Source organism: Rhinolophus sinicus, linkage group LG06 (genome assembly GCF_036562045.2).
Source record: "Rhinolophus sinicus isolate RSC01 linkage group LG06, ASM3656204v1, whole genome shotgun sequence".
NCBI classification, from domain to species: Eukaryota; Metazoa; Chordata; class Mammalia; order Chiroptera; family Rhinolophidae; genus Rhinolophus; species Rhinolophus sinicus.
The window spans coordinates 12,462,863-12,487,146 of record NC_133756.1 but is presented as its reverse complement, the minus strand read 5'-3'; the positions used below and the strand labels follow the sequence as shown (position 1 = coordinate 12,487,146).

The 24,284-nt window shown below is 51.3% G+C and overlaps 1 protein-coding gene across 4 annotated transcripts in view; it reads left to right on the top strand.

Annotated features, from left to right (window-relative positions):
• The window catches only part of HEYL (hes related family bHLH transcription factor with YRPW motif like), a 31,547-nt gene extending 7,963 nt beyond the window's left edge, over positions 1-23,584 (top strand). The window contains exons 1-5 of one of the 4 annotated variants that reach the window (XM_019718791.2): positions 9,118-9,276; positions 15,294-15,360; positions 16,520-16,603; positions 18,077-18,149; positions 20,557-23,584. In XM_019718791.2, coding sequence (XP_019574350.2) covers positions 9,197-9,276; positions 15,294-15,360; positions 16,520-16,603; positions 18,077-18,149; positions 20,557-21,227 — 975 coding nt within the window. In that variant the 5' untranslated portion in view covers positions 9,118-9,196 and the 3' untranslated portion in view covers positions 21,228-23,584. Of the gene's footprint in view, positions 1-9,117; positions 9,277-15,293; positions 15,361-16,519; positions 16,604-18,076; positions 18,159-20,556 lie in introns of those variants that run through there. The other 3 variants (XM_019718790.2, XM_019718792.2, XM_074334468.1) reach the window with 3 other exon arrangements.
• Positions 23,585-24,284: the final 700 nt, after the last annotated feature.

Sequence of the window (24,284 nt, the reverse complement as noted above, 5' to 3'; positions counted from 1 at the left end):
TAAGAGGGTGTCAATAAATGTGCATATAATTGAATGATTGAATTCAAGGCTGATAGGACTGGGCCAGCTGTTTGCAGCCAACGTCATTTCAGAACTGTCATTCTGAGCAATATTGTAAAATATTTTGGATACCTTTCCCAAAAAGATCACCAAAGGATCACCTGTGGCCTGTTTGGGTGGGAAACCAAAGGCATGGGGGCCCTAGTTATCTATTGCTGTGTAACAAATTACCCCAATATTTAGCAGCTTAAAACAACCAACATTTATTTTGTCATAGTCCCTGTGAGGCAGGAATCCAGGAGCCACTGAGCGGGGTGGTTCTTGCTCAGTGTCTCAAAAAGTTGTTGTCAAGCTGTCAGCTGGGGCTGCAGTCATCTGAAGACTTGATTGGGGCTGGAGGATCCGCTTCTAAGATGGCACACCGACACAGCTGTTGGCAGGTAACTTCAGTTCCTTGCCACAGAGTTGCCTGAATATCCTCATGACACAGCTGCTGGCTTCCCCCAGAGTAATCCAAGAAAAACCAAGGCCAACTTATTTTAAAAAAACGATCTTTTAGGACCCAGCCTTGGAAGTGATATTACATCACTTCTACCATATTCCATTGATCACACAGACCAACCTGACACAGTATGGGAGGGGACTACACAAGGGTGTGAAGACCAGGAGCTGGAGCTAATTGGAAGCCATCTTGGAGGTTGGCTCCCATGTATGATTATACCCCCATCAGCCTGGTATAACTTATCTCACCCAAGTTTATCTTAATAATTCACCTGCCTCTGCTCAAGACTAGACCTCAATGTGCCTCCTTGGTTCTCTGACCTGCAGTCCCTCACCCAGGCCCAGGGATAAGGAGAAATGTGGCTCTTCATCCACTTCCCTCCTCACACCTCCCATCCAGCAGATTCTTTCGGGACTCTGGGGCCACCTACTTGGGAACGTCATGGAAACTTTGTGGTCTGAGACTCCTTGGTCTCACTGTGAAGTTTTTATAACGTCCGTAAGGCCAGTAGTACCAGAGCTGCTTCCACTGGTTTGTAGCTAATGGACCATGTCTAAGGTGAGGCAGAAGGCGGGGGAGGGGGGAGTAGGAGGGATGGTGGCCCAACACCCTCTCCTGCCCAGGCCTTGGGTGAGCAGACCCAACCTTCTGGTGCCATAACTGAATCCTCTGCTTTCCGGTGTGATCTTGGACTGGATTTGGACAAAACCCCACAGCGTGGTAGAGATGTGTTGTGGCGTGGAACATCGGGATGGAGAAATTGTGCGCACAATTCTTTCTCCTCCTTTGCACCTTCCCTTTTCAACTTGCGACACTTCCGAGACATGAGAGCTACATGTTCTATCTTTGTTTTCCTTTTGTTTATTGTGTGGTCAGTTTTACTTTCCAATAAGTCATTTAAAATAAAAACATTTTTTTTTATAAATAGGTAGCTCAAGGATAAAATTGCAAAATCACATCATAATAGTGAATAGAATAGATTGGGTTCTAAACACTTTATACAAATCATTTAATTTTCATAATAACCCTATGAAATAGGTACTATTATTATCCCCATTTTACAGATGAGGAAACTAAAGTTCAGAGAGTATGTCACAGAGCTTGATTTAAACTCAAGTTGTCTGGCTCCAGAGTATATATCTTAAGTGCTATACTATACTGACTCGCTCATGCATATTTTTAAAATAAAACGCATATAAGAAAATTTAAGCTTACATTACGTTAGTTTGAGCTATGCCCCCTGAACCTCAGGGGCAGTACAAATTATTTCTGCCTTTTGGGTTACTCCATTCAGTGGAAAAATTTAAGGAGCAGTCTTTAATGGGCACCTGTGTAAGAATCAGAGCCATCTTTCTAGAGACAAAAATACTGGTTCCCCTCATCCCTCTGTTTTTGGATCTGGGCTAAGAACACATGAGTGAGACATTCTCATCCGCATCTTGTGAAGGTGAAAACCAAGTCTTAGAAGAAGTGACTTGTCTGAAGACACACACTAGTAGATACAGAAAGGAAATTTGATGCCAAGCTATTGTTCCAAATTCAGTGCTATTCCCTCTGAAACACCATATTTTCACCCGACTTCATCTGAATCTTCATTCCTTCATTGGTCTGGCAAAGTCTCTTTAGAAGCCCTGTGAAGTTCTGTGTGGTTTAAAACTCACCCCAGTGTTAGCATAGTGCAGCCACCACCCCAGGGTGTGAACTTGTCACCTGCTCGCTGGACTGGGTGACCTTGTAAAGCATGTATGTTCTGCAGCTGCCAGGAGGGTACATCACTCATATTTGCCTTCAAGAGAACCAGCTGCAAGGAGTGTCATTAGCCAACAGCCTCCAGCTGCTGTACCTTTGGATCTGCAGATAGCATGCTTTCCCAGGGCTGCTCCCCGTCAGTGGCTGGCCACGAGGGAGAGACAAGAGCCAGACTCTTTCTGCCCTACATGGGGCCCCTCTAATGGACAATGGGACTCAGAGCTGCATGATAGTCTGAGGCTCTTCCTACCCACTCCTTCCTTCTCTCTCTCTTTCACAGGGGTCAGACCTCTGTCACGGTTAAAAGGCTCTTCCTGCTTACTCTAGCTCCCTCCCTTCATCCTTACAAGTGGTTCCCTCAATAAATCTCTTACACCTCTAATTGGCCTTAGCATCTGTCTCCTAGAAGACCTGAACTGACAGATCCTTTCTGGGGAAAGGATCACCCATCTGCCCCTCAGGATAGCTTGTGCCTGATGGTCTTACAATTCTCCATCATTACTAAGTGGCGTAATAGAAGTGTGGTTTCCCTGTCGACACCAGGAAAAATGATGGAATCTAATTCCAGCATAGCCAGAGGTGAGGAACGGCTGCCTCCCAAGTCTGGGGCTCCCACGCAACCCATGCCCTGCCTCAGCCCCTTTCTCACTTCCCAGCCTCCATATCCTTCACCCAAGAAGGGGGGAGGGCCTCAGGGCCTTGGACTGGGGTAGGAGCCCCGAGTTCTAATCCAGCATCTACTGCTGACTTCCCTTCTCTGGGCTTCAGTTTTCCCCAACTATATAGCGGGGCTTCGGCTTGGCTGGTCTGGGTGGGGGAAAGGGGGCCCATGGCTGTTTTGGGTGTTTAAGAAATGCTTTTGTAGCTCGTGAGGACTAAGTTACTTCCTCTGCCTGTTAAGCCCACACCAGGGGAGATGTGTGGGAAACTTTACCTGGCAGCATCAGAGTGGGGACCAGGCCTAAAGCCATGTCCTGACTATGCTTAGACACCCACAGGTTGTGGGGTGCTGTGCCTGGGTTCCTGAGAGTGGCCATCAGTCCCGGAAGGACAGCTCTGTGAGGAGTCAGGGGAGGTAAGTAGCAGTATGGTGAGGTCAGGCTGCCATAGCGGGAATCATGGGAGTACAAAGAGGCCGTAATGGTACCCGAGGGAGGCTGGACAGGCTTCCTAGAGAGGGACATTTGTGCTGGGCTTTGAAGGCTGGGTAATAGTTTTCCAGATAGAGAAAAGGAAAGGTTTTCACGGTGAACAGAATACAGACTCAGAAGCAAGAACCTATGTTATATGTTCTAAAATGTATGAGAAATGACAGGACTGGGGTGGAAGCCAGGGAAGTGGTGAAAGAGTGAGCTGTGCCCAGACCATGAAGATCTCCAATAAGGTCAAGTTCTATATCCTTCACTATTATGCATAGGAGGTAGATGCTAGTCTTACCTCCATTTTACAGATGAGAAAACTGAGCCCCCAAGAGATGGAGAGGGGCTCCAACAAGAATGCAGTGGGCAGTGTCAGGACCCAGTCAGGCTTGGGAGCCAGAGGCCAAGTCATCCTCTTCTTACTGGGTGGGCAACGCCAAAGACCAGACTCTCCCCCATCGCCCCCCTCATGGCCATCTGACTTCAGGGAGATGGTGTCTTCAGCCCCTCCACTCCCTCCACCCCCAATGTCCTAGTCCTGCTGACATCATGTACACATAGAAGAGAAATCTGCAGAGATTCCAGAGAGGCCAGAGTGTGGGAACCAGGACAGTTGCTGCTGGCGCTGCCCCAGGCCTGAGAAGCCTCTGGAGCCTCTGGGCGCTGCCAAGGGGGCTCTGGAATGTGTCCGAGGCCTCTGGCTTCCTCCATTGCAGGCCATCCCCACCCCCACCTCCTACCCCCAGGGCCTGGGAAAGCTACGGAGGCTCTGATCACCCTGCCTGCCATTAGGGCCCTGGGCAGCGTCTGTGGGGCTTTGTACTGTCTGCACACGGGAGCAGGAGTGTATGTGCATCAAGACAACTGGGCCAGCCCGGTCAGTCTGCTCTCAGGGTCCGCGAGCCGGGGCCACTGGAACCCCATAGGTGGAGCATGACCCTCATGAATTCTGCAGCCCAGGGATGGAGAAGGGAACCAAACCAATACTGTTCACCGCCTTCCCTGGAGAAGGAGTGTGTGTGTGTGTGTGTGTGTGTGTGTGTGTGCGCTAGACTGACAAACAGACACAGACAGATGGTCCCACCCCCACCCCCGCTGGCCCCAGGGGTGGCTGTGCACCGCCTGTTCAGCACATGTGGCTCTCAACAGCTGCACATTCCGTCAGTGACCAGCTGTGGTGGCAGCTGGGGAGGTTGGGAGTGAGCACTGATGGGTCCCAGGGGAGCAGGGGAGGAGGGCAAAGGGAGGACAGGAAGGGCCTGGGAGAGCAGGGGTCAAGGAGAGGCTGAGGCAAGGAGGCTCAGATTGTTCTCAGGATTAAACACCAAACAGGAAAGTGGTGATGGGATGCCTGACATCTGGGCTGGAGGCCCTGTAGATGTGAGATTTGGCACAGAGAGCTGGGGGTCGGGGCTGTTTCTAGGGCAGGCCCAGCGCGCCCTGGCTCGGTCTTGGCACGTAAGTGGGCCAACGTAAGTGTAAGAGAAGGACTGGGCAGTTGGATATATGGGTCCGAAGCTCAGAGAAAAGGTCTGCATTGGAGACAAAAATTTGGGAATCATTGGTTTACAGGAGGTAAAGCCACGGGAGCAGATGAATCTCCTAAGGAGAAAATGCATGGAGACAGAGGCTTAGCCAAATGCTAACATTACCAAGTTCTCATTCTAAACATTAGGCACTGTTCTATGCATCTTACCTCATTTAACATTCAAACAGCCTATGGAGGGTGCAGTTTTGTTATCACCCCATTTCATAGTTGAGAAAACCAAGGCACAGAAAGGCCTCTCTTATCCTGGCTCACCTCCTGCCGCACTATGAAGCTCGAGGGAATTTCTGCCTCTCTCTGGGTCTCAGTGTCTCCAGACACAAAAGGAGGGGCAAGGCCCTGCAGAGGGAAGACTGAGGGGCGCCCAGGTGCTCTAGCCCTCCCCACATCACCACCTCTCCCCAAGCCCTGGGCCAGGACAGTGCCTGCTGTGACTGCTGTTTTCACAGGGGACAGCCACCACCTCCCCCAAAGGGAAGGCCTTCAGGATCCCCCTAGCTCCCTTTCCTATCACTCGTCACTCAGCCAGTATTTATCAAACACCTACTATGTGCCAGACACCACTAGGCACAGAGGAGACGATAGTGAGCAAACCCCACCTGGTTCCTGCCTCTATGTGCCAAAGACAGACATAAATTATTGCACAATTAATAATTACCAACCACTGCCCCAAACATCTCTGTGCCAACCAAAATCTTCCCTGGGACCCCCAGATACCTCCATCACCCAGCAGTTAGAGGCTCGGTGCCTGGCCCAGCAGATCCCTGTTTCAGCATATAGCCCACATGCAACCTAACCATTTGGAGCCCAGGCCGTGTCAGTTTAGTAGTCTGAATACCAGCCCTGACAGAAGACGGGCTGACCTAGTGTAGGAGTCAAGGATTGAGACAGTTCACTGGAGCTGGAACCTGCCGTTGAAAATCTCTTCCTGCTTGTTCAGCTCCAGAGCAGGGGGATGGGGAAGTGGGGAGGGTAGAAGTCCCCTCTCTGCCTCACTCCCTTTGGACTGAGGCTGACTGCTACTACTCCTGGGCTCCCCAGGGCCCACCTCTGCGTACACCTAACACCCTCTCCATCAGCAAGCAAATCCGCCCTGAGACCTTCCTGGTCTCTGGAGCTGCCTGTGTGCCCTCTCTCATTGACCTGCCCCTTCTTCAAACCTGCTTCTCCATCGTCCCCCAGACACTTCCTGATCCATGGATCTGGCCCCTGCTTCTGCCTCTTCCACTTATGCCAAGGCCTCTGTGACCTTGTGATTGCACATCTTCCTCTTAGAGCCCCTGGACTGCTGATCAAGCCCTTGTTCTTGGCCCTCTCTGACCTTGGCCCCTGGTGCTCCATTTTTGCCTGAGTTTCCTTCTCCTTCCCCGAGTTTCTCTGGCTGTTGTTCCCCAGGCTTCTATGCTGGATTATCCTCCTTCTTGCTCTGCACTAGCTCCTTGAGTTATCTCATGTTCCCCATGGCTTCAGCTACCAGTCCCCAAATCTCTACTCCTGCTTATTCATTGGCATTTTATTCTAAATGTGACGGGAAGACTATGGATGGTTTTAAGCGGAAGTGACACGAACTGACTGACAATTTAAATCTTGCTCTCCTCCACCTCCCTGGCTGTTCCTTCCCTGTCTCCTCTGACAGCCCTTTCTCTTCTGCTCTATGTCTAAATCTTGGAGTTTCTCTAGACCAGTGATTCTCATTCTCAAAGGGGTGATTTTCCCCCCAGTGAACACTTGGTATTATCTAGAACCATTTTTAATGGTCACAACTGGGGCAGGTCCTACTGGCATTTAATGGGTAAAGGCCAGGGATGCTGCTAAACATTCTACAATGCACAAAAGAGCTCCACACAATAAAGAAGTTTCCAGCCCAAAATGTCAATAATGCTGAGATTAAGAACCTCTTTACTAGATTAGCACTGTCCAATTGAAATAGAATGGGAGTTGCGTATACAATTAAAATTCTTCTAGTACCCACACTAAAAGTACTAAAAAGAAAACAAGCAAAGTTAATTTTAATAATGTATTTTATTTATCCAAGATGTTTAAAATATCATTTCAACACGTAATGAATATAAAAAATATCAATGCGATCTTTTGCTTTCTTTATTTTTTAAAAAATTCTGGTGTGTGTTTCATGCTTATTACACATAATAATTCAGACCAGCCACATTTCAAGTGCTTAGTAGCTGCATGTGCATTGTGGCTATTGTATTGATGGCACAGCTTTAGGCTCAGTACTAGATAGTGTAGCCTAAAGTATAAGAGCTATATAAAGTAATAAAGCATAGTGATTTGGCTCTGGAACCAAATTACCTTGTTAGATTCCAGCCCTTCCATTTACTACCTGCCCCTCTTAGGGAGAATTAGTCTACCTCTCTGTGCCTTTGTTTCTCATTTGTAAAGTGAGGATGATAATGTTACTATTTTATAAAGTAGTCTCAAGGATTAAATGAGGTTATACCTACAAAACAGTTTCAGGTGTTACAGCAAGCGCTTACCAAATGTTAACTATTTAGTTAGGTCTCTCTGTCTCCATCCACACTTTCTAGGGAATCCATCCCTTCCCATAGCTTTAAGTGCCACCTAATGATGTCTAAATTGAAATACCCAGCTTAGACCTCTTTTTTGAGCTCCAGACCTCCTGTCTAACTGTGCCCCCCATTTTGATGACCTGTGGCATTTCACACGAACATACCCACAACAGAGCCCTTGACGTTCCTGTGCAAATCTGCTCCACTGCCAGACCTTGCAATCTCAGTCACACAGGGCAGATATCTGGGAGACATGGTTGATTTCTGCCTTCCCAGGGACTGCAGAGTACATGGATTGTGCAATCTCTATGTTGCTTGAGGTTTCTCCTCCACTGGGATGTGCCCACAGAAGTCACGCGAGAGCTGAGCACATTCAGAAGCATCCATAGGTGTGGTTGGGGTGACCCCCAGGGCCTCCCGAGGAGGCACAGGCTGTAGGTACTGACTGCTCATGCTAGCTGTGGATCAGTGTGTGTCGGTATGGTTGTTAACTTGGCCAAATGGTTGTGTCTGTGGACATGTGTGGAAAGGGCACAGGAATGTTCTTTCCCACCACCATAACCTAGTGTCCCCAAGAAGGTCTTGCTGTGGGGGTGAAAGTGCAGTCATTCTCAGACGACCAACCCCGTTCTGCAAATGAAGAGGTGGCTTCCTCTGGGTCCTGGTGGGTGAGTCAAAGGGAAGGACTTCTCTGACCCACCACACGAAGCCTGCCTTCCCAACTCCTCCCCCCTGTGCTTCCCCCTTCCAGGATGCTCCCATGTGCTTCTTCCCGAGGTACTGGCCCATGAGGATGGCAGGTGAATCTGAGAATCTTCTGTGATTCCCCTCGCTAGGGGCAGGGCAGCTGGAGACCCCACTGAGTGAACAGTTTGGTCTGTTGGAGGGAGGCTGGAAGGTGCCTCCCTGCCCTACTTTGAAGGCCCTGCCTCAGCTTCAGAAAGGCCTTTTCTGGGGCTCTTGGCCTCCTTACAGCTCTGCCCCTGGTACTGGGAACTGATTCCCAGAGACAGCTCTCACCACCACCACCACCACCACCCAGTTAGGCCTTCAGGAACTTTGGTCAGAGCCCATCCTGCCCAAGTGGTGCAGCCACAATTTCAGCAGCCCCTTTTGGAGATGACAGCCGCCTTTCACAGGTCTGACCGCCCCGACCCCATCCCCCCTTCCCACATACACACACATTCCACTTGCTTTGGACTCCTGTGGGAGAAGCTGCTGCGGAATTTTTGTCGAGGATCAGGCCACAGCCACCCGCACCAACCTCACCAAACCGGACGTGTCCGCAGCCCCCACAACCCCAGAAGGCAGGAGCCTGCGGGGTCGACCTTCGCAGAAGCTGGGGCATCGCTGAGCGGCGCCTCCACAGATTGGCAACGTCCCGGGCGAACTAGTGACAGACGGAGACCCCTGGCTTCCCCGGGGGGCCTCCAAGGGCACCTGCCCAAGGCCACCCAGCGCGCGGTGGCCGAGGCGGCGGAGCACAGCCGGACCTCCCAGCCGTCGGTGGGAGCGGCGACCGCCCGAGGCCTTCCCACGGCTCCGCCTGCGCGTCACCGCGGGGGCGAGGGGGCGCCGGGCCGCCCGGGGCTGCCGCGCAGGAAAGGGCCCTGGGAAAGGGCGGTGGCAGCGCCCCCGAGGCGGGGCCGGGGCGGGGCCGGGGCGGGGTGGGGCCGACTTTCCGGCTGGGAGCCCGCAGCGCTGGGCTGAGACCTGGCAGCCTAAGCTCGCAATGAAGCGGCCCAGGGAGCCCAGCGGCTCCGACGGCGAGTCCGACGGACCCATCGACGTGGGCTGCGAGGGTGAGCTTAGGTAAGAACTGGAGTGGGGGACTGGGTGCGCCGACGGGCTCAGCGACCGCGGGGACTAGTCCTCGATGCGGCTTCGGGAGACGCAGGTGTGGGCGACGGCCCGCAGACGTGTGTGGGCTGGGGTGGGGAGGAGCGGTGCAGTGTGTGTCGTTACACGCACGAATGCCTGGGGTCCTGGGCGCCCTTGGCCATTTAGGGCTTGGGATGGAGGTAGCGTCCAGCTGGTGGGTCTGAAGTCCAGCTGTAATCTCTGTCGAAGCGCCTGGGTGAGGCTATTGGCAAGGAGTTTTCCCTAAAGCTCTTAGGGAAAAACCTCATAGACTGTTAGCTCTACACCCCCTGTCCGCTATCCGCTGACTATGCAGAACAACCATACTTTCCCAATTTCTACCCGAACTTGGGTGCCACTTGGCATATCGTACACAAAAAGCTTCCAGGAGAAGAAAGTCTCCCCTGCCTTGAGCAACTTGGACTTTGGAATTAACGTTCTGGTATTGAAGAAAATAATAGCTGACTTGCCCGTGGTCAGTGCAAGAGCCTAGACTCCAATTCCAGTGCTCTTTCCGCTGCACCTGCCTGCTGCCAATGTCTCTCCGTTGTTGGTAAACGTTCCAATCTGCTTCAAACCTGTAGAACAAACTGCACATGTATAGTGCTGTTTTCCAGTTCTGTGGACAACCTGTGCTTCAGTTCCCTCACCTGTAAAATGGGTGTAAATAATAGAACAGACTTCATGGGAATATTGGGAAAATCAAACGAGATAGCATATGTCAAGGGTTTAAGACAGGGCCTAGCACTTAGCAAATAATTAGTGAAACCTGAAAGAGCTGCAAGGGCTAATTGGGAGTCTACAGGCCTGGCTCCCAGCCCCAATGTGCCACCACCTCACCATGTGAGCTTGGGCCATTGCTTTCCCTTTGTGAGCCTGTTCCCTCAGTAGTAACATTAGGGAGGAGAGCGAGTAAGAAAAGGAAGGCTCTGTAATCTGTCCTGACTCATCCAAACTTGACTCTCTAGAATATAATTAGAAGGGGAGTTCAGTTCATTCTTAGGGATATTTTCGAGGGCATTTCATAATTTCAATGATCTCCAGTTTTCTGAGACCAGGGGGTCCTGCCTGAATCATAAATCCTAGTAAAATGCCACCAGCTTTCAATTATTTATAGCTTATAATAGGAGGTAAGGCAATAGATATCTCCCTTGCATCCTGTACATTAGGTTTTGGGGTATCTAATACAATTTCCTATGCAACTTAGTAGGCTTTATAATTGTTTAGCAGAAACTGCTCTTTAGAGAAGCAATCCTCTGAGTCTGTGCCTGCTGGGAGCAGGGGAAGGGGCCAACACCATGTGATGGTAATGGAGAGGGGTCTCAAATTCAATGTCATTGGGTCTTCATGAATCAGAAGCATGAAATTGATGCCAGAGAGCTAGGCTGATCAGAGTTGGCTTCTGTCTTTTAAGAATTTGCATCCTTGCCAGTGACCAGCCAGGTCACACAAAGACCATGGACAGCATGGAAGAGACAGACTGTGGGTTGTGAGGGCGCCCAAGCAGGGAGAGGTCATTTACAGCCAAAGGCAACAGGGAGGGCTTCTTGAAGGTGGTAGCATTTGGGCTGTAGCCTTAAGGATCAGTGGGCAGTTTTTTCCTATACAGCATTTTGTCCTTTCAGCCAAAGCCCAGTTTTAGAGACTGTCTCAATTCGTAGAGGAGTAGACCCCATCAGAGGAGAGAAAGCAGTTGGACATCTGGCAGAGCTGACTTATAGACTCCTCTTTGTAGCACTCACCAAAGGACCCTCCCCCCGACAGACATCAATACTTCAATTCAGGGAGTGCTGAACGATGCCTGCTGTGGCCCAGACCCTGGGCTGGGTGTGGGGGGCCCAGATGTATCCTGCTCAGCCTCTGCCCTCAGGGAACTCTCAGAGAAGAAGAGCTTCGTGTACAAAGACAGCCAGATAAACAGTGGCAAGGGCCATGGGACTGGGGCAGCCAGCTTCCCTGGGGTCAGAGGCAGGGCATGAACCCCCCACACTCAAAGATGTGAGAGTAAATAGCAGAGTGTGTTCCATGTCGCTGTGGGCATCTGCCTGGTGGTTGTATCCTGCCCCATCTGTGGGAATCGCCCACTGAGTTCCTATCTTAACCCAGCCCCCTGACATGTTAGGGCCCAACTGAGACTACAGCCTCTCCCTTCCCCCTCTGCAAACATTTAATGAGCACCTGCCACATGTCAGGCATTGGGTCAGAGTCTGTGGGTTGTTCCTACATGATTTAAGGCACATGGCGATCTTTGAAATCAGATGGACCTGTGTTTCACTCTCACCACCGTTAACTTGGGCATTTCGGAACCTCAGTTTTCTCCCTTACAAATGGGAATGCTAATACCCACCTCACAGGGTGAGGCTTTGATGAGGTAATGAACCTAAAGCATATAGCTCCCTGCTTCAGCACAAGGTAACTTCCAATTAATGCTGCTCTCTAAGGGGTTGCCATTCAGTTGGAGGATACGTGTTCATGATGGAGCATAATCTAATGAAAAGACTGGAGATTGGACTTTTCATTAGATTGAAAATTGGACTTACTGGGCACGATTCTTAACTTTGTGTCTCTGTTGCTCCATCTATCAAATGATTATTTTTCCTAAATGTGAAATGGCCCCAATAATACTTAACTCACATGGCTATTGTGCAATAAATGAGACAAGTGAATGTGGATATGCTGTCTAGGACAAAAAGTACTGGCCATGAGATATACAAGATGGGATGATGAATATATGGGGAGCACTGGTTTAAAAGCAAGCAGACTTGGCTCTAGTTCTGGAATTTCCTCTAATTTGCTGTGTGGCCTGGAACAGATCCCTTCCCCTCTCTGAGTTTCCTCATTTTACCAGTAGGCTCAGTGCTCTCGGAGGTCCCTTTATTGGGGACATTGTGACTCTGCCTTTGGTCGATGCAAAATGAGTGGGATTATCTACAAGGGCTCCACAGGGGAGTTCCCAAGGGGAAACTGAGGATAAGCACTAAGGGTGGTCGGGACTGGCAGCCAGACCACCTAGAAAACTGCCCCCACCCCAAGAGACCACCCCAGAATTCTGGCTAGGGACCATTCAAAGCCCATGGAGCAGATCTTGGTGGTCAACATATCTTCTCTGGGTCTGTGAAAATCTGCCTTATTTTCAGACTCTCAGCCAAGAAGCTCTCACACCTCCTCCCAGTGTCAGGGCCAGATCACAGCCATGAAGCCGCTCAGGCTGAGCTCTTGGGAGCTTTACGGATAAGGGGACTGGAGGGCCATTCAGACAGACAGGAAATAGGAATTAAGAGGGAAAACAATGCTGAATTTGGAGCCAGAAGACATGGATTCCCATGCTGGCTTTGCTCCTCAGCAGCTGTGTAGTCTGGGCAAGCGGCCTTAGCTCCCCAAGCCTCAGCATCCTCATCTGTAAAATGGGGCTTTTGTTAGGCTCACAGGAGGGCAATGTACATAGTGATGCCAAGAAAACTGTAAAGTGAGGTTTTCCTGTGGGATAGGAAATGGGGGCAGAGCGGTAATACTGCAGAGATCAAGGGGCCAGGAGACTGGAAAAAGGGATGGCAGAGCCACCTGCCCTGAAAGGGGTGCGTCAGCCTCCGACAGATGGTCCCTGAGGAGGGATCAAGCTGAGAGGCAGTGACGTGTGCAATGCTAACCCAATACCCCTAGAGATGCCTTATCCAGCCTGGGGGAACAAAGGCCGGTTTCTTAGTATACCTTGGCTCTCGGGGCTTGTCCCGAGTGAAGCTTTGTAAACAAGCTGCCCTACAGATCTCAGGATCTGGCCATCTGATCCCTGGACCTAGCTTGCTGGGCCATCCCTCCCAGGAGCTTTCACTGGTCTCTTACCAGCCCTTCTTGTCCAGATGTTTGAATGGAGATACCCTTTTCCAGATGTGGCTGGACAAAGCCAGGGGTGTAACAGCAGGATTTGACAAATGTTGAACCAGTCTCTCCTGCATCCTTCTCTCTTTGAGCAGTTGATAAAAATGATCCAACCTCTGACGCCAAGAGGGAAATCATGGGGGCTGGGACCCTCCTGGTGAGCCACATATACCCCCATTTCACAAAAGCCTAGGACGTGGATTTTATGGTGTCACCTCTCAGCTCCCCAGTAATGCGAAAGATGCGGGCAGGAGAAGGGAGCTCGGCCGTGAGCTCTGCCATGTTCCAAGCACTTGCCGAGTACAGGGGCTACAATAATGAATGAGACAGACATGGTTCATGGTGTCATGGAGCTTACAGACTTGTTGGAGAGAGAGACATTAATCAAATAATCATGTAAAGATGAAGCAACAGACGGGTATAACTGCTGTGAGTGCAGGGTGCTGGCAGAGAGTAGAGTACGGGATACCTAGTGCAATGGGGAATGTCGGAAAAGGCTCCCTCAGGAAGGTGACATTTGAGTTGAGACCCGAAAGGTGGTATAAGTTACTAGGCAAAGGGGCTGGGGCTTGGGGGGGGTGGTGAGATGGGGTACATCAGAGAATTCTAGGCTATGGGAACAGTATGTGCAACCACAGGAAATATATTAGTATATTAGTATATTCACAGACTGGAGCACATAGTGCAAAAGAGAGTTCAGTCTAGGAGGTTACAGGGACCAGCTGAGTCACGTGAAAGATGGTGGCCTTGATCCTAAAATCATTGGGAAGCCTCTGAAGAGTTTTAAGAGAGTGACAAGATCAGATTTGCATTTAAACGATCACTCTGCCTGCTTGTAGTGGGTCACAAGGGAGCAAAGGGACCCAACGATAGACTCGTGCAGTTGTCCAGATGAACGATGATGGAGCTGGGTCCTGAGAGCAGCAGTGGAGATGAGACCAGTGTGAGATGTGTTTCAGACATGGAACAGGTGGGGTGAGGACTCAGGAGGAATCAAAGATGGTGGCCAGGTGCCGGCCTTGTGGAACTGGGAGATGGAGTGGCTCGCCTGAGATGAGAACCCAGGGGCAAGAGGAGAAATGTGAGCTCATGGGTTCCTGTTCAGATGTGTGGCTTTTTGCATTTGAAATGACAGAGGAGTCACCTTGTGTAAGGTTATTTGTTGATGTGTTGTCTGCCCATGGGAGCTGAGGGTCTGGAGGGTGGGGCCTGGCTGACCCATGCAGTCCAGCCCTGGCCCTGAATGGCACCTCCCTGGTGTGGGCCAAATGGAGGATCCTCTGTGCACCCCAATGAATCCTTTCCATTTCAAAAGCAGGAAACAGTTAAGAGGGCGAACCAAACAGTGGGGCTGGGAGGATTTCGGTCAGTCTGGGCAGGAAAACCCGAGGGCTGAGCCTCTTCCCTGTGATGGGAACTCCTGGGGTGCAAGCAAATATCCATCCTTTAGCCAGGCCGATGTGAGGCAGGGCTGAGGCCTTCTGAGGAGGCCAAGTCAGTGTCCCCAGAGTCCGAGAGTGGCCTGTGACCGGGTTGCCGCTCCCCCTCGCCCCCAGCCGTTCTGCGTGGGAGGCGGCGGCAGCTGCAGCCCCAGCGGAGGGCGGGCGGCCGGCGCGCCCGGCCCGTGGGAAGCGGCGGCATCTGCTCTTTCCACGCTCGTTCCCAGCGGCTCCCTCTGAAACCCAACCCGCCGGCCGGCCCCACCGCCGCTGGCCCGTGCCCTCGCCCGCCCCGCCTGGGGATCGGGTTGCAGGAGCCAGAGTGGCCAGCCGCGGTTCCCGACGCCCGCCCTCAGGCCGGCCTCAATAAAAAAGAGGGGCATGGGGCAGGGGCAGGGGCGAGAGCCAATCACCCCCACGGCCCTAGCCGCCCTCGGGCAGGAAACAGAGTGCAAGGGAGGACTTGGCCCAGGGAGAAATGGGCCCCGGGGAGAGGGGAAGAGAATGTGTCTCTCCCACGCCTGCCCTGCACCTCCTGCCAGCTTGGGAGACCACAGTGACCCAGGAGGGGGCTGTGCCAGCCTATGAGGTCACCCCAGGCCAGGGAGATGGTTCCCCCAGCTCTGAAAAATTTGCCTTTCTCTTCCTCTCCAGCCAGATGGCCAGGCCACTGTCCACCCCCAGCCCTTCACAGATGCAAGCCAGGAAGAAACGAAGAGGGGTGAGTGTCTGGCAGAGTTGCCCAACAGAGGTTTATCTGGGGTTTCTAGGGACCTGGCCTGGGGAACCCTGGTCAGAAACATCACCCCAAGCTAGACTGCCTGAGTTCAAATCCTGGCTCTGCCAGTAGCTAGAGGAGGGTGACTCTGGGCCAGACCCTTAACTTCTCTATGCCTCATTTCAACTGTAATTGAAATAATGACAGTACCTACCTCAAAGTGTTGTTTTGAAGATTAATGTAACATACTCAGAACAGTACCTTATATACAATTAGCCGTTATTATTTATTCCAGCCTTCATCCTCTTCTCACAGAACCCAGAACTTTCCTTTTCTCTCTGTGCTGAAGGGTGAGTGAGGGGAACAAAAGAAGGAGGCACCCTTTCTGCCATTGGCCATCTAATCGCAGCCCCACTTTTCCCCCAAGACGCAGCTGTGCTTCTGCACTGGGAGCCCAGAGACCTGGGATCTGGAAGAGACCACCCTGCCACTCACTGATCATAAAACCTTAGGCAGCTGTGGCCGGTTAGCTCAGTTGGTGAGAGCGTGGTGCTAATAACACCAAGGTTGCCGCTTTGATCCCCGCATGGGCCATTGTGAGCTGCACCCTCCTTAAGAAAAGAAAAACCTAGGCAAATCACTTCTATCCAGCCTCATTTTCTTTACTGATAAAATAGGAGTCATAATTTCTCACTGCTATCAGTATTCTGCTCCCAGTATTGTGAGGTGAGAACGGGGTAGTGTGAATGAAAGGCCTTTGCAGCTGGAGAGGACAACGGCTGTAACTCCTCAGACCTCATGACCCAGCAACTGAAGGGGTACCACTAGCCCAGCAGGGACCCCCACGGCCTTTTTCAATGCTTTGGCTGATGACCCTGTTCTGATTGGTTGGTGCCCTGCTGTATCTGTGGTCAAACATTTTAAAGGTCCCCCCTACAGATCAAGACAAGAGATCTGAATTCTCCTCCCAGCTTTGCACATCCTTGTTGTGTGACCTTAAGCAAATCACTGCCCTTCCGTGAGCCTCAGTTTCCTCCTCCATAAAGTAAGAATAGATTTATCTCTCCCACAAAATTATTGTCAAGGGAAAATAGGAGTCAGTGTCCATCGAGGCACATTGGAAACTGTGCCTCCACGTAACTTCTTGTCATTGTTTTTTTAGATCATAGAGAAACGGCGTCGAGATCGCATCAACAGCAGCCTTTCTGAATTGCGGCGCTTGGTCCCCACCGCCTTTGAGAAGCAGGTATGTGTCATTGCCGATTGTGCTAGAGGAAATCTGCTGTTGGAGTGGCAGATGAGGTTCATGTCACATGGCATCCCTTATTGATAGGTAGCAGCTGTGATATCATTTACTGATATCTGTCACTGGCCAGGGATAAGGGGAATGGAAATTTATACTTCCTGACGTGTCTCAGGTGTTGTGGCTTATGTCCATCATCCCATTGAATTGAATCCTCAAAGTGATCCTGAAGGGTAGGGATTATTAATGCCTGTTGCACAGGTAAGGAAACCGAAGCCCAGAGAGATGAAGTAATTTCTACTGGGTCATACAGCTACCGTGTTTCCCCAAAAATAAGACCTAGCTGGACTATCAGCTCTAATGCGTCTTTTGGAGCAAAAATTAATATAAGACCCAGTCTTATTTTACTATAATATAAGACCGGGTATAATATAATACAATATACTGGGTCTTATGTTAATTTTTGCTCCAAAAGACGCATTAGATCTGATTGTCCAGCTAGGTCTTATTTTCCAGGAAACACGGTAGTAAATAGTGGAACAGCACCGGAACACAGAACTCTAGGATTCTTATTCCTCTGCACGACTGACATTTCCAGAGCTATTTGAAAGTGGAACAGGGTGCTCAGGGAGGGAGCACTCTGCCATTGAACACGTTAGGGTGGAGGGACCACAGTGGGAAGTCAGACAGGTGAAACAATCAGACAGCCTCAAAGATTCTTACCCTGTGCTCCAAAGCATGGCCATAGGTCATGCATGTGGTGACCTTCCTCATGCTGGTGAGAACAAGTCAGTCATTGCACAGACATTCACTAAAAGCTTCACAAGACCAACCGTGAACTAGACTTGCTACCTGCCTTCAAGGACTCGCACGGAGAGCCTGACCCTCCGGTTTCACCTGGGAGCCCAGGTGATGCTTAGCGAGAGCCCAGGAGTCTTAGAAAACGTTCTCAAGAGACAGAATAGAGGAAGGCAAGTGCTTTGGGGTAAGTTGATGAGCTAGATCTTGGTGTGGTGACTGTCAACCCGAATCCCCAGTACAGCTGGCCTCGGAGGTGGTGGGTATGCAGGAGTGGCGTTCTGGTGATGAAGCCACAGCGATAACGAGACCCTCTGGGGAGAGTGTGCAAAGCGAGAAAAGTGAGCCAATACCCACTGGTGACACCACCATTTTAAGGGACAGGCAGGGCAAGAGGCAAGGTGAAAGGAGAACCAAGAAAAAGTGGTGTCATGGAAGTTGAGGGAACAGGGGTTTCAGGAAGGATGGTTGGCAGTGCAGTGACAAGGACTAACATGAGAACTGAAGAGAATCTATTAGATTTGGAGACGTTGGCCAAAGCAGAAGCCCAACTGCAGGCAGTGGTGGGGTGGGAGGAGGATGGGAAAATGGAAACAGTGAGCGCTGATGACACTGCAGGGGAGGTGAGCGACCGAGTTCAGCTGGAGGCCTTCACTCTTCTGTCTCCCCTACACACAGGGCTCCTCCAAGCTGGAGAAAGCTGAGGTTCTGCAGATGACGGTAGATCACTTGAAAATGCTCCACGCCACAGGTGGGACAGGTACTGATGCTCTCCTCTCCTGGGAGTCATTCATGTAGCCGATATTTGGGGGCTGGGCCCTGGGGATACACTGGGGAGCAAAGTAGACATGGTCACTGTCCTCATGGAGCTCACAGTCTATAGAGAGGCTGAAGCAGATCCAGGTGGAGCCTTCACAAAGGTCGTCTCTCTTCTTTGTTCGGCATCTCCCTCTCCACTCTCCGTGTCTCCATTTGTCCCAACCCTTTCCTCAACCCCACTCCTTCCAGCCTAGACCTTGGAGGAGCTCTTCTCCAACAGACTGTTACTACTCACGCCACCCACCCCAGGGCCTCATTAAGCATTCGCCTAAATGAGCTCATTCTCACTGGAATCCCAGTGGGAGGGGCCTGCCTGAGATTTTTAGCCACAGATGGTTGGCCCACTGGTCTTGCCTTCTGGGCTGTTGTGTCCTAGGCAGTCCTGGGCTGATACGGGGTGCTCACAGCTCAGTGGAGATGAGTTGTGGGTTTGTAGTAGAATAGAAACATCACTCCTTCCATTATTTTGAGCTAGTCTGTTACAATGAAGTCATGGAACTATGGCTTTAAAAAGACTTCCGGACAAATAGAAATTTTGTCTACATGACGCCTCTCTGTGTATTTTGGCGATTTCACAATTGGGAAACACTGAAAGCACCACAGACTTTGCCACAAAGACCTAAGTCCTTAAATCTTGACTTCTTCCCTTTGGAGGGGACAGTTGCATTTGAAGTGGCCCAACCTTGTGCTTCTCTGTGTGTAGCAGTATCATCTGGGGCAGGCAAAGTGGAAGGTCACACCCCGGAGATTCTGATGCAGTACGTGTGGATTGGAGTGTAGGAATTGGCAAGATCAGCGAGCTCTTCCGATGACCCTCATGCAGGTGGTCACTCGGAGAACTTCTGCCAGAGGAACGCATGGCCAACAGTAGAAACTTCTCTCTCTAATCAACCAGTGGGGGAGATATTTCAAACTACATTTGTGGTCACCAAATTAAAAGAAAAATCATGACTAATATTTGGGCAACATTTTATCGTTTCCAAAAGCTTTGACTACTGTTATCTCATTTGGTTCTCACAAGAACCTTATGAGTGGGGTTGCTGTCTTCCCCATCTTCTGGCTAAGGGTTAATGGGAAAACAGAATTGTGGCTGAGAGCACACTGGCTTTGGATTTGAATCCTGGCTCCACTACTTACTACTTTTATGAGCTTGGACAAATGATTTAACTTCTCTATGCCTCAGTTTCCTCATCTCTAAAATGGGAATAATAAAAGGGTTTTTTATTAAAATTAACTTAGATAATGTAAATTGAGTCCTTAGTAAGAACTCAGCAAATGCTACTTCACAACAACAGTGAACACAGAAAATGAAGGGATTTCCTCCAAGTCAGCACAGCTAAGTATACAGCAGAGCCAGTGCCCTTCCTTTCACGGAGGCCTGACTCCAAACATCATCCCCTGCCCAGCTGTCCCTCTGGGGGTCCTCAGCCATGAACCAGACACCAGGGATTTGCTGCCGTAGTCATGAGGCTGTGCTCACCAGGGCTTTTCTGACTCTGCCCAGGTAGTGCTTAAGAGAAGGGCAGGTGTAAAGAGGCAGTGAGAATACATCTGTGGGCAGTCCGCCTGGGCATTCCTCACTGAAATCATCCAGAGAGTGTCCCCAGCCTCATGGCAGCAGTGGAGGACCAGAGTAGGGGCCTGCTTTCCAGTCTGCCCTTTGGCCTGGGGGACAAACTGAACTTCCTATAGGGGCCCAGCCAGTAACATAAATGATAGCTAACCTTTAATGTACTGAGCATTTCTGTGCACCATTTCATTTTCCCCCTCACAATTCTACACAGCAGGTACTATTATATGCCATTTTATAGCTAAGGAGATTGAGGTATAGAGAGATTGAGAGCCTTGTCTACCACCAAGCAGCTAATGAAGTGGCAGAGCTGGGATTTGAACCTCCAAAGACCTCAGGCTTCACTGCTACACTATGCTGCCTTCTCCGAGGAGTCTCCCATCATCTGCCTGCATTAGCAGGCAAGATTGTTTGCACTTCCATGGACATCACCCTTTCACACCTGGCAAGTGTCTTCTTAAATGAAGTTATCTTGATTGCAAAGTTTCTTCTTTGCATTAGTCATGAATTATGCTGAACACAATATTCTACATTTTATAATGCTTTATAATCTAGTGAACTCATTTGATTCTCACAAACCCCTTCTACCTGAGTAGGGATGATGATTCCCACTTTACACATGGGAAGACCGGCTCAGAGAGGTGAGGTGACATGCGCAAGGTCACGCAGGGAGTGAGTGGGGGAGGTAGGTCCAGACCTCAGACAGTCTGCCCCCAGACTCAGTGCATGCCCCCCACCAGGTGTGCCCTCATCATGCCTCACTTTGCAGGATTCTTTGATGCCCGAGCCCTGGCAGTTGACTTCCGGAGCATCGGTTTCCGGGAATGCCTCACCGAGGTCATCAGGTACCTGGGGGTCCTGGAAGGGCCCAGCAGCCGTGCAGACCCCGTCCGGATTCGCCTTCTCTCCCACCTTAACAGCTATGCGGCTGAGATGGAGCCTTCACCCTCGCCCTCTGGCCCCCTGGCCTTCCCTGCCTGGCCCTGGTCCTTCTTCCACAGCTGCCCAGGGCTGTCAGCCCCAAGCAGCCAGCTCTCCATCTTAGGAAGAGCGCCCGGCCCTGTCCTCCCCAGCGCCTCCTCGCTTGCTTATCCCATCCCAGCTCTCCGAACCACTCCTGTGCGCAGAGCTGCTGGCACCATCCTGCCAACCCGGAGGAATTTGCTGCCCAGTCGAGGGGCATCTTCCACCCGGAGGGCCCGCCCTCTGGAGAGGCCAGCTGTCCCTCTGCCCATGGCCTCCAGTGGCAGAGCTGGCAGGAGCAGCCACATGGCACCCCTCCTGCGGTCTTCCCCCACGCCCTCTGGTGTTGTGGGGTCCCCTGCTTATACCGGTGTTCCTGCCTCCAGACCCTCTTCCCCAGGGCCAGCCGGGAGGCCCGCAGGAGCTGTGCACTGCCACTCCTGGGTCTCTGAAATCACAGAAGTCGGGGCTTTCTGAGCTGACTTTCCCCTCAGGAGCTCTGAAAGTGACACTGCCTTTTCTGCCCTGCCTCCTGGACTGGGTCGTGTATGAAGGCATCTTCTTCACCCTCTTCCTTTGGCCCATCTCCCCTCTTCACGGCTTGCCCCAGTTTGTCCACCCAGCTCTCCTGGAGCTGTTTGGATCTCAGAGGCTCGTGTCACTTCTTACCTGGACAAATGAGCCCTGGGAGAGCCCGAAGAGCTGGACCCAGACCCCTCTCCTGCCCAGTACACATGGGGCAGCATGCATGAATCTCAGCTTTGGGAACAAAGCTTTGACCTAAAAGGTACGGTGGCCTGAGGCTGGCTGCTTCCCTAGAGAGATCAGACCCCAACCAGCGGCAATGACTGACTGGCCACAGCCTTCCCAGGCTGAGGGGCCGGAACATGGTGTCTGTCTTGCTTCCTGAGACAGTAATGGAGCAGGGGCCACAAGGGAACCCTGTCTGCCCCTAGCCACCTGTCTTCGGCCCACCCCATCGCAGCAAACCACAGTAAAGACCTGCTGTCCACCACGGCCAAGGCCTGTGGACTGGGGGCCCAGCAGGACCTGCTCCTGCCCTCTTCCCAGCTGCAAACACCCACTGTCCAGCTGCCCAGCAGTTCCCCGCTCACAGCTGGGAGGTTTCCTGGCAGCAGTAAGATTCCGCAACAGGGTGTCCTTACCACCATGCCTGGGACAGCTTTCCCAGACAGGAGCCAGGATTGAGCAAAGAGCACCCAGCAAGCACCCTGCCTCTCCTACCATCACCGTCCTCCAGACCTGTGGTCCCTGTTGCGTGCACAGCGTGGAGAGCCACGTTCCCACGTGATGGCGCCCAGAGAGGAGTCCTCTTGGGATTCAGCACCAGACATTTGTACTGCCTGGTTTGCATCCGGCCCCCGGAGCCCAGACTGCTAGGACAGCCAAGGGCTGTCAGGCTGGACAAAAATAACTGTGAGGAGGGGCAAGAGGAAGGGCTGTCAGAGGCGGCTTGGCCCTGCAAGGTCACACAGTGGGTCGAGGGCCTGAGAGCCTGTTCACCCAGGATTCCATGCCGCTGCCTCTGCTCAGAGGCCATTTCATTACCCAGCTCCAACCCAGGCCACTGTTCCTCTAACAGAAGGAACAGATAGATGGCTCAGCGACCCTTCCCAGTGGAAGAGCCGAGACTGGACAAAAATGGGGCAGACCCAGGACTGACATTCAGCGCGACCAGTGTGCCAGACCTGTTCTTAAAATGCAGAAACACTTCTGTGCTGGTTAGCAATTACCTGCTTCTCCTGAGTGCCCTCCCCAGCCCCCACCAGGTGGCCTTGCCCCCAGGGCCCTGTGCTGGTTAAATGCCTGATAGACCTAAGGCTATAGGGTCCTCCAGCTGGCAATTCGTTCTTTGGTGCTTATTCCACACTGGTTATTAAATACTTCAAATGTCATTCCTGAGAAGGTTCTCTCACCCCCACCCTTAGATGGAACTACCAGAGGCTGAATCGAGGAGACTCCATGGGCTCCAAAGTAGAGTTTACAAAAACTCTAGGGAAAAAGGGCCCTTTCAGAGAAGTGGGTCAGAGGGCAGAGATCATTTAAATGACCCAGAAAGCTCTTTTGAAAAGGCAAATTCCTCAAGGAGGCCTAAAGAGCTAAAGTAATCCTTTTCACTCCTCAGTGTTAACTCCATCAGATTGCTGTCCTCCTGGACCCGTCAGAGATGTGCAGCGTTGAGGAGAGAGGCCTTCATGTCAGGGAGAGGGTCACTGGCCTGGAGTGCTCCTGAGGGAGATAGGGAGGGCAGGGCGTCAGCAGGTTGGCAGGAATTGGGAGAGGGGGACAGAGGGAGGTGGCACAAGGCTAAGACCCATTCCACCTTTCTCACAAAAGGCAGGAAGAACTCTTTCCTTTTCTTCCTCCTCTTCCTCCCTCTCCTTCTTCCCCTCTTCCTCCCCCCTCCCCTTCTTCCTGCCCACCCCCCCCCCCCCAGGTGGTGGCTCAATGCTCCCAGGATACCAGGTCAGTGCTACAGCCCTTGGGACTTCCTAGCCGGAGAATCCAGCATTTACTCATAGGGGGGCTCTGGGAATCCCATTTCCATGTTTTCCTGCACCCAACTCCAAAAGAATCTGTTGAATGAGGTGGAAATGGCCCGAACTTTCAGCATCTTATTTGATATTGGGTTCATTCTTCCCAAGAGATGGGGGTGGGGGGGAGGGGAAGGTGACTGGATGTTTTTTTTTCTCTGGTTGAGGATTTGTATCTTTTGTTTGTATTCCCAAGCCTTTCTGGTGCCTCTGACTCCCACCCCATTGCTGGGGTTGTTGCAGATATCCAATAAAGTTTTTCTTCAGTTCTTCTGGAAACCTCTGAGTGATTCTCCTTCTTAAGTTCTCTAGAGTCCACCCACTTCTCTGAACCCATAGCCATCCCCTTGGTCTGGACATATCTCCTACCTCCCAGCTCACTGCTCTCCATAGGCCTGTCACCTTACCCTCCTCTTGTTTTATCATCCAGTTCTCAACAGCAACCAGACAGAACTTTAAACATGCTAATCATATCATTTCAACTCAAGTTTAAAGCCCTTACCCTATTACCCTATTTTTCCAAAGATAAAATCCAAGCTTTTCCTCTTCTGGTTTCAACCTCACTTTCAGTCTCATTTCTTGCCAATTCCAATCTGGTTCCCTGTGTTTCTGCCACTTTCATTTCCTCAACATTCCAACTGCATTCCCACCTCCTAGACTTTGCATATGCTGTTCCCTTGCCAAGAATGCTCTTCCCCTACCCTTTGCATAACTGAGCTTTTCATACCCTCAGCCTTGTCTCAAATGTCACCTCCTCAGAGAGGCCTTCCCTGACTACTGTGCTTGAACAGTTAACCTTTCTGAACATACCCTGTTCTTTCCCTTCACAAGGAACTTGCCATTGCACATCCACTTACGTGTGTACTTGTTGGTTGACTGTCTCCCCCACCAGCATGTCAGTTTCGTGAGGCTGGGACCATGCCTGGTTTGCTCCTCTCTATATCCAATACCAAGCACTGTGCCTGACTTGAAGTCTGTG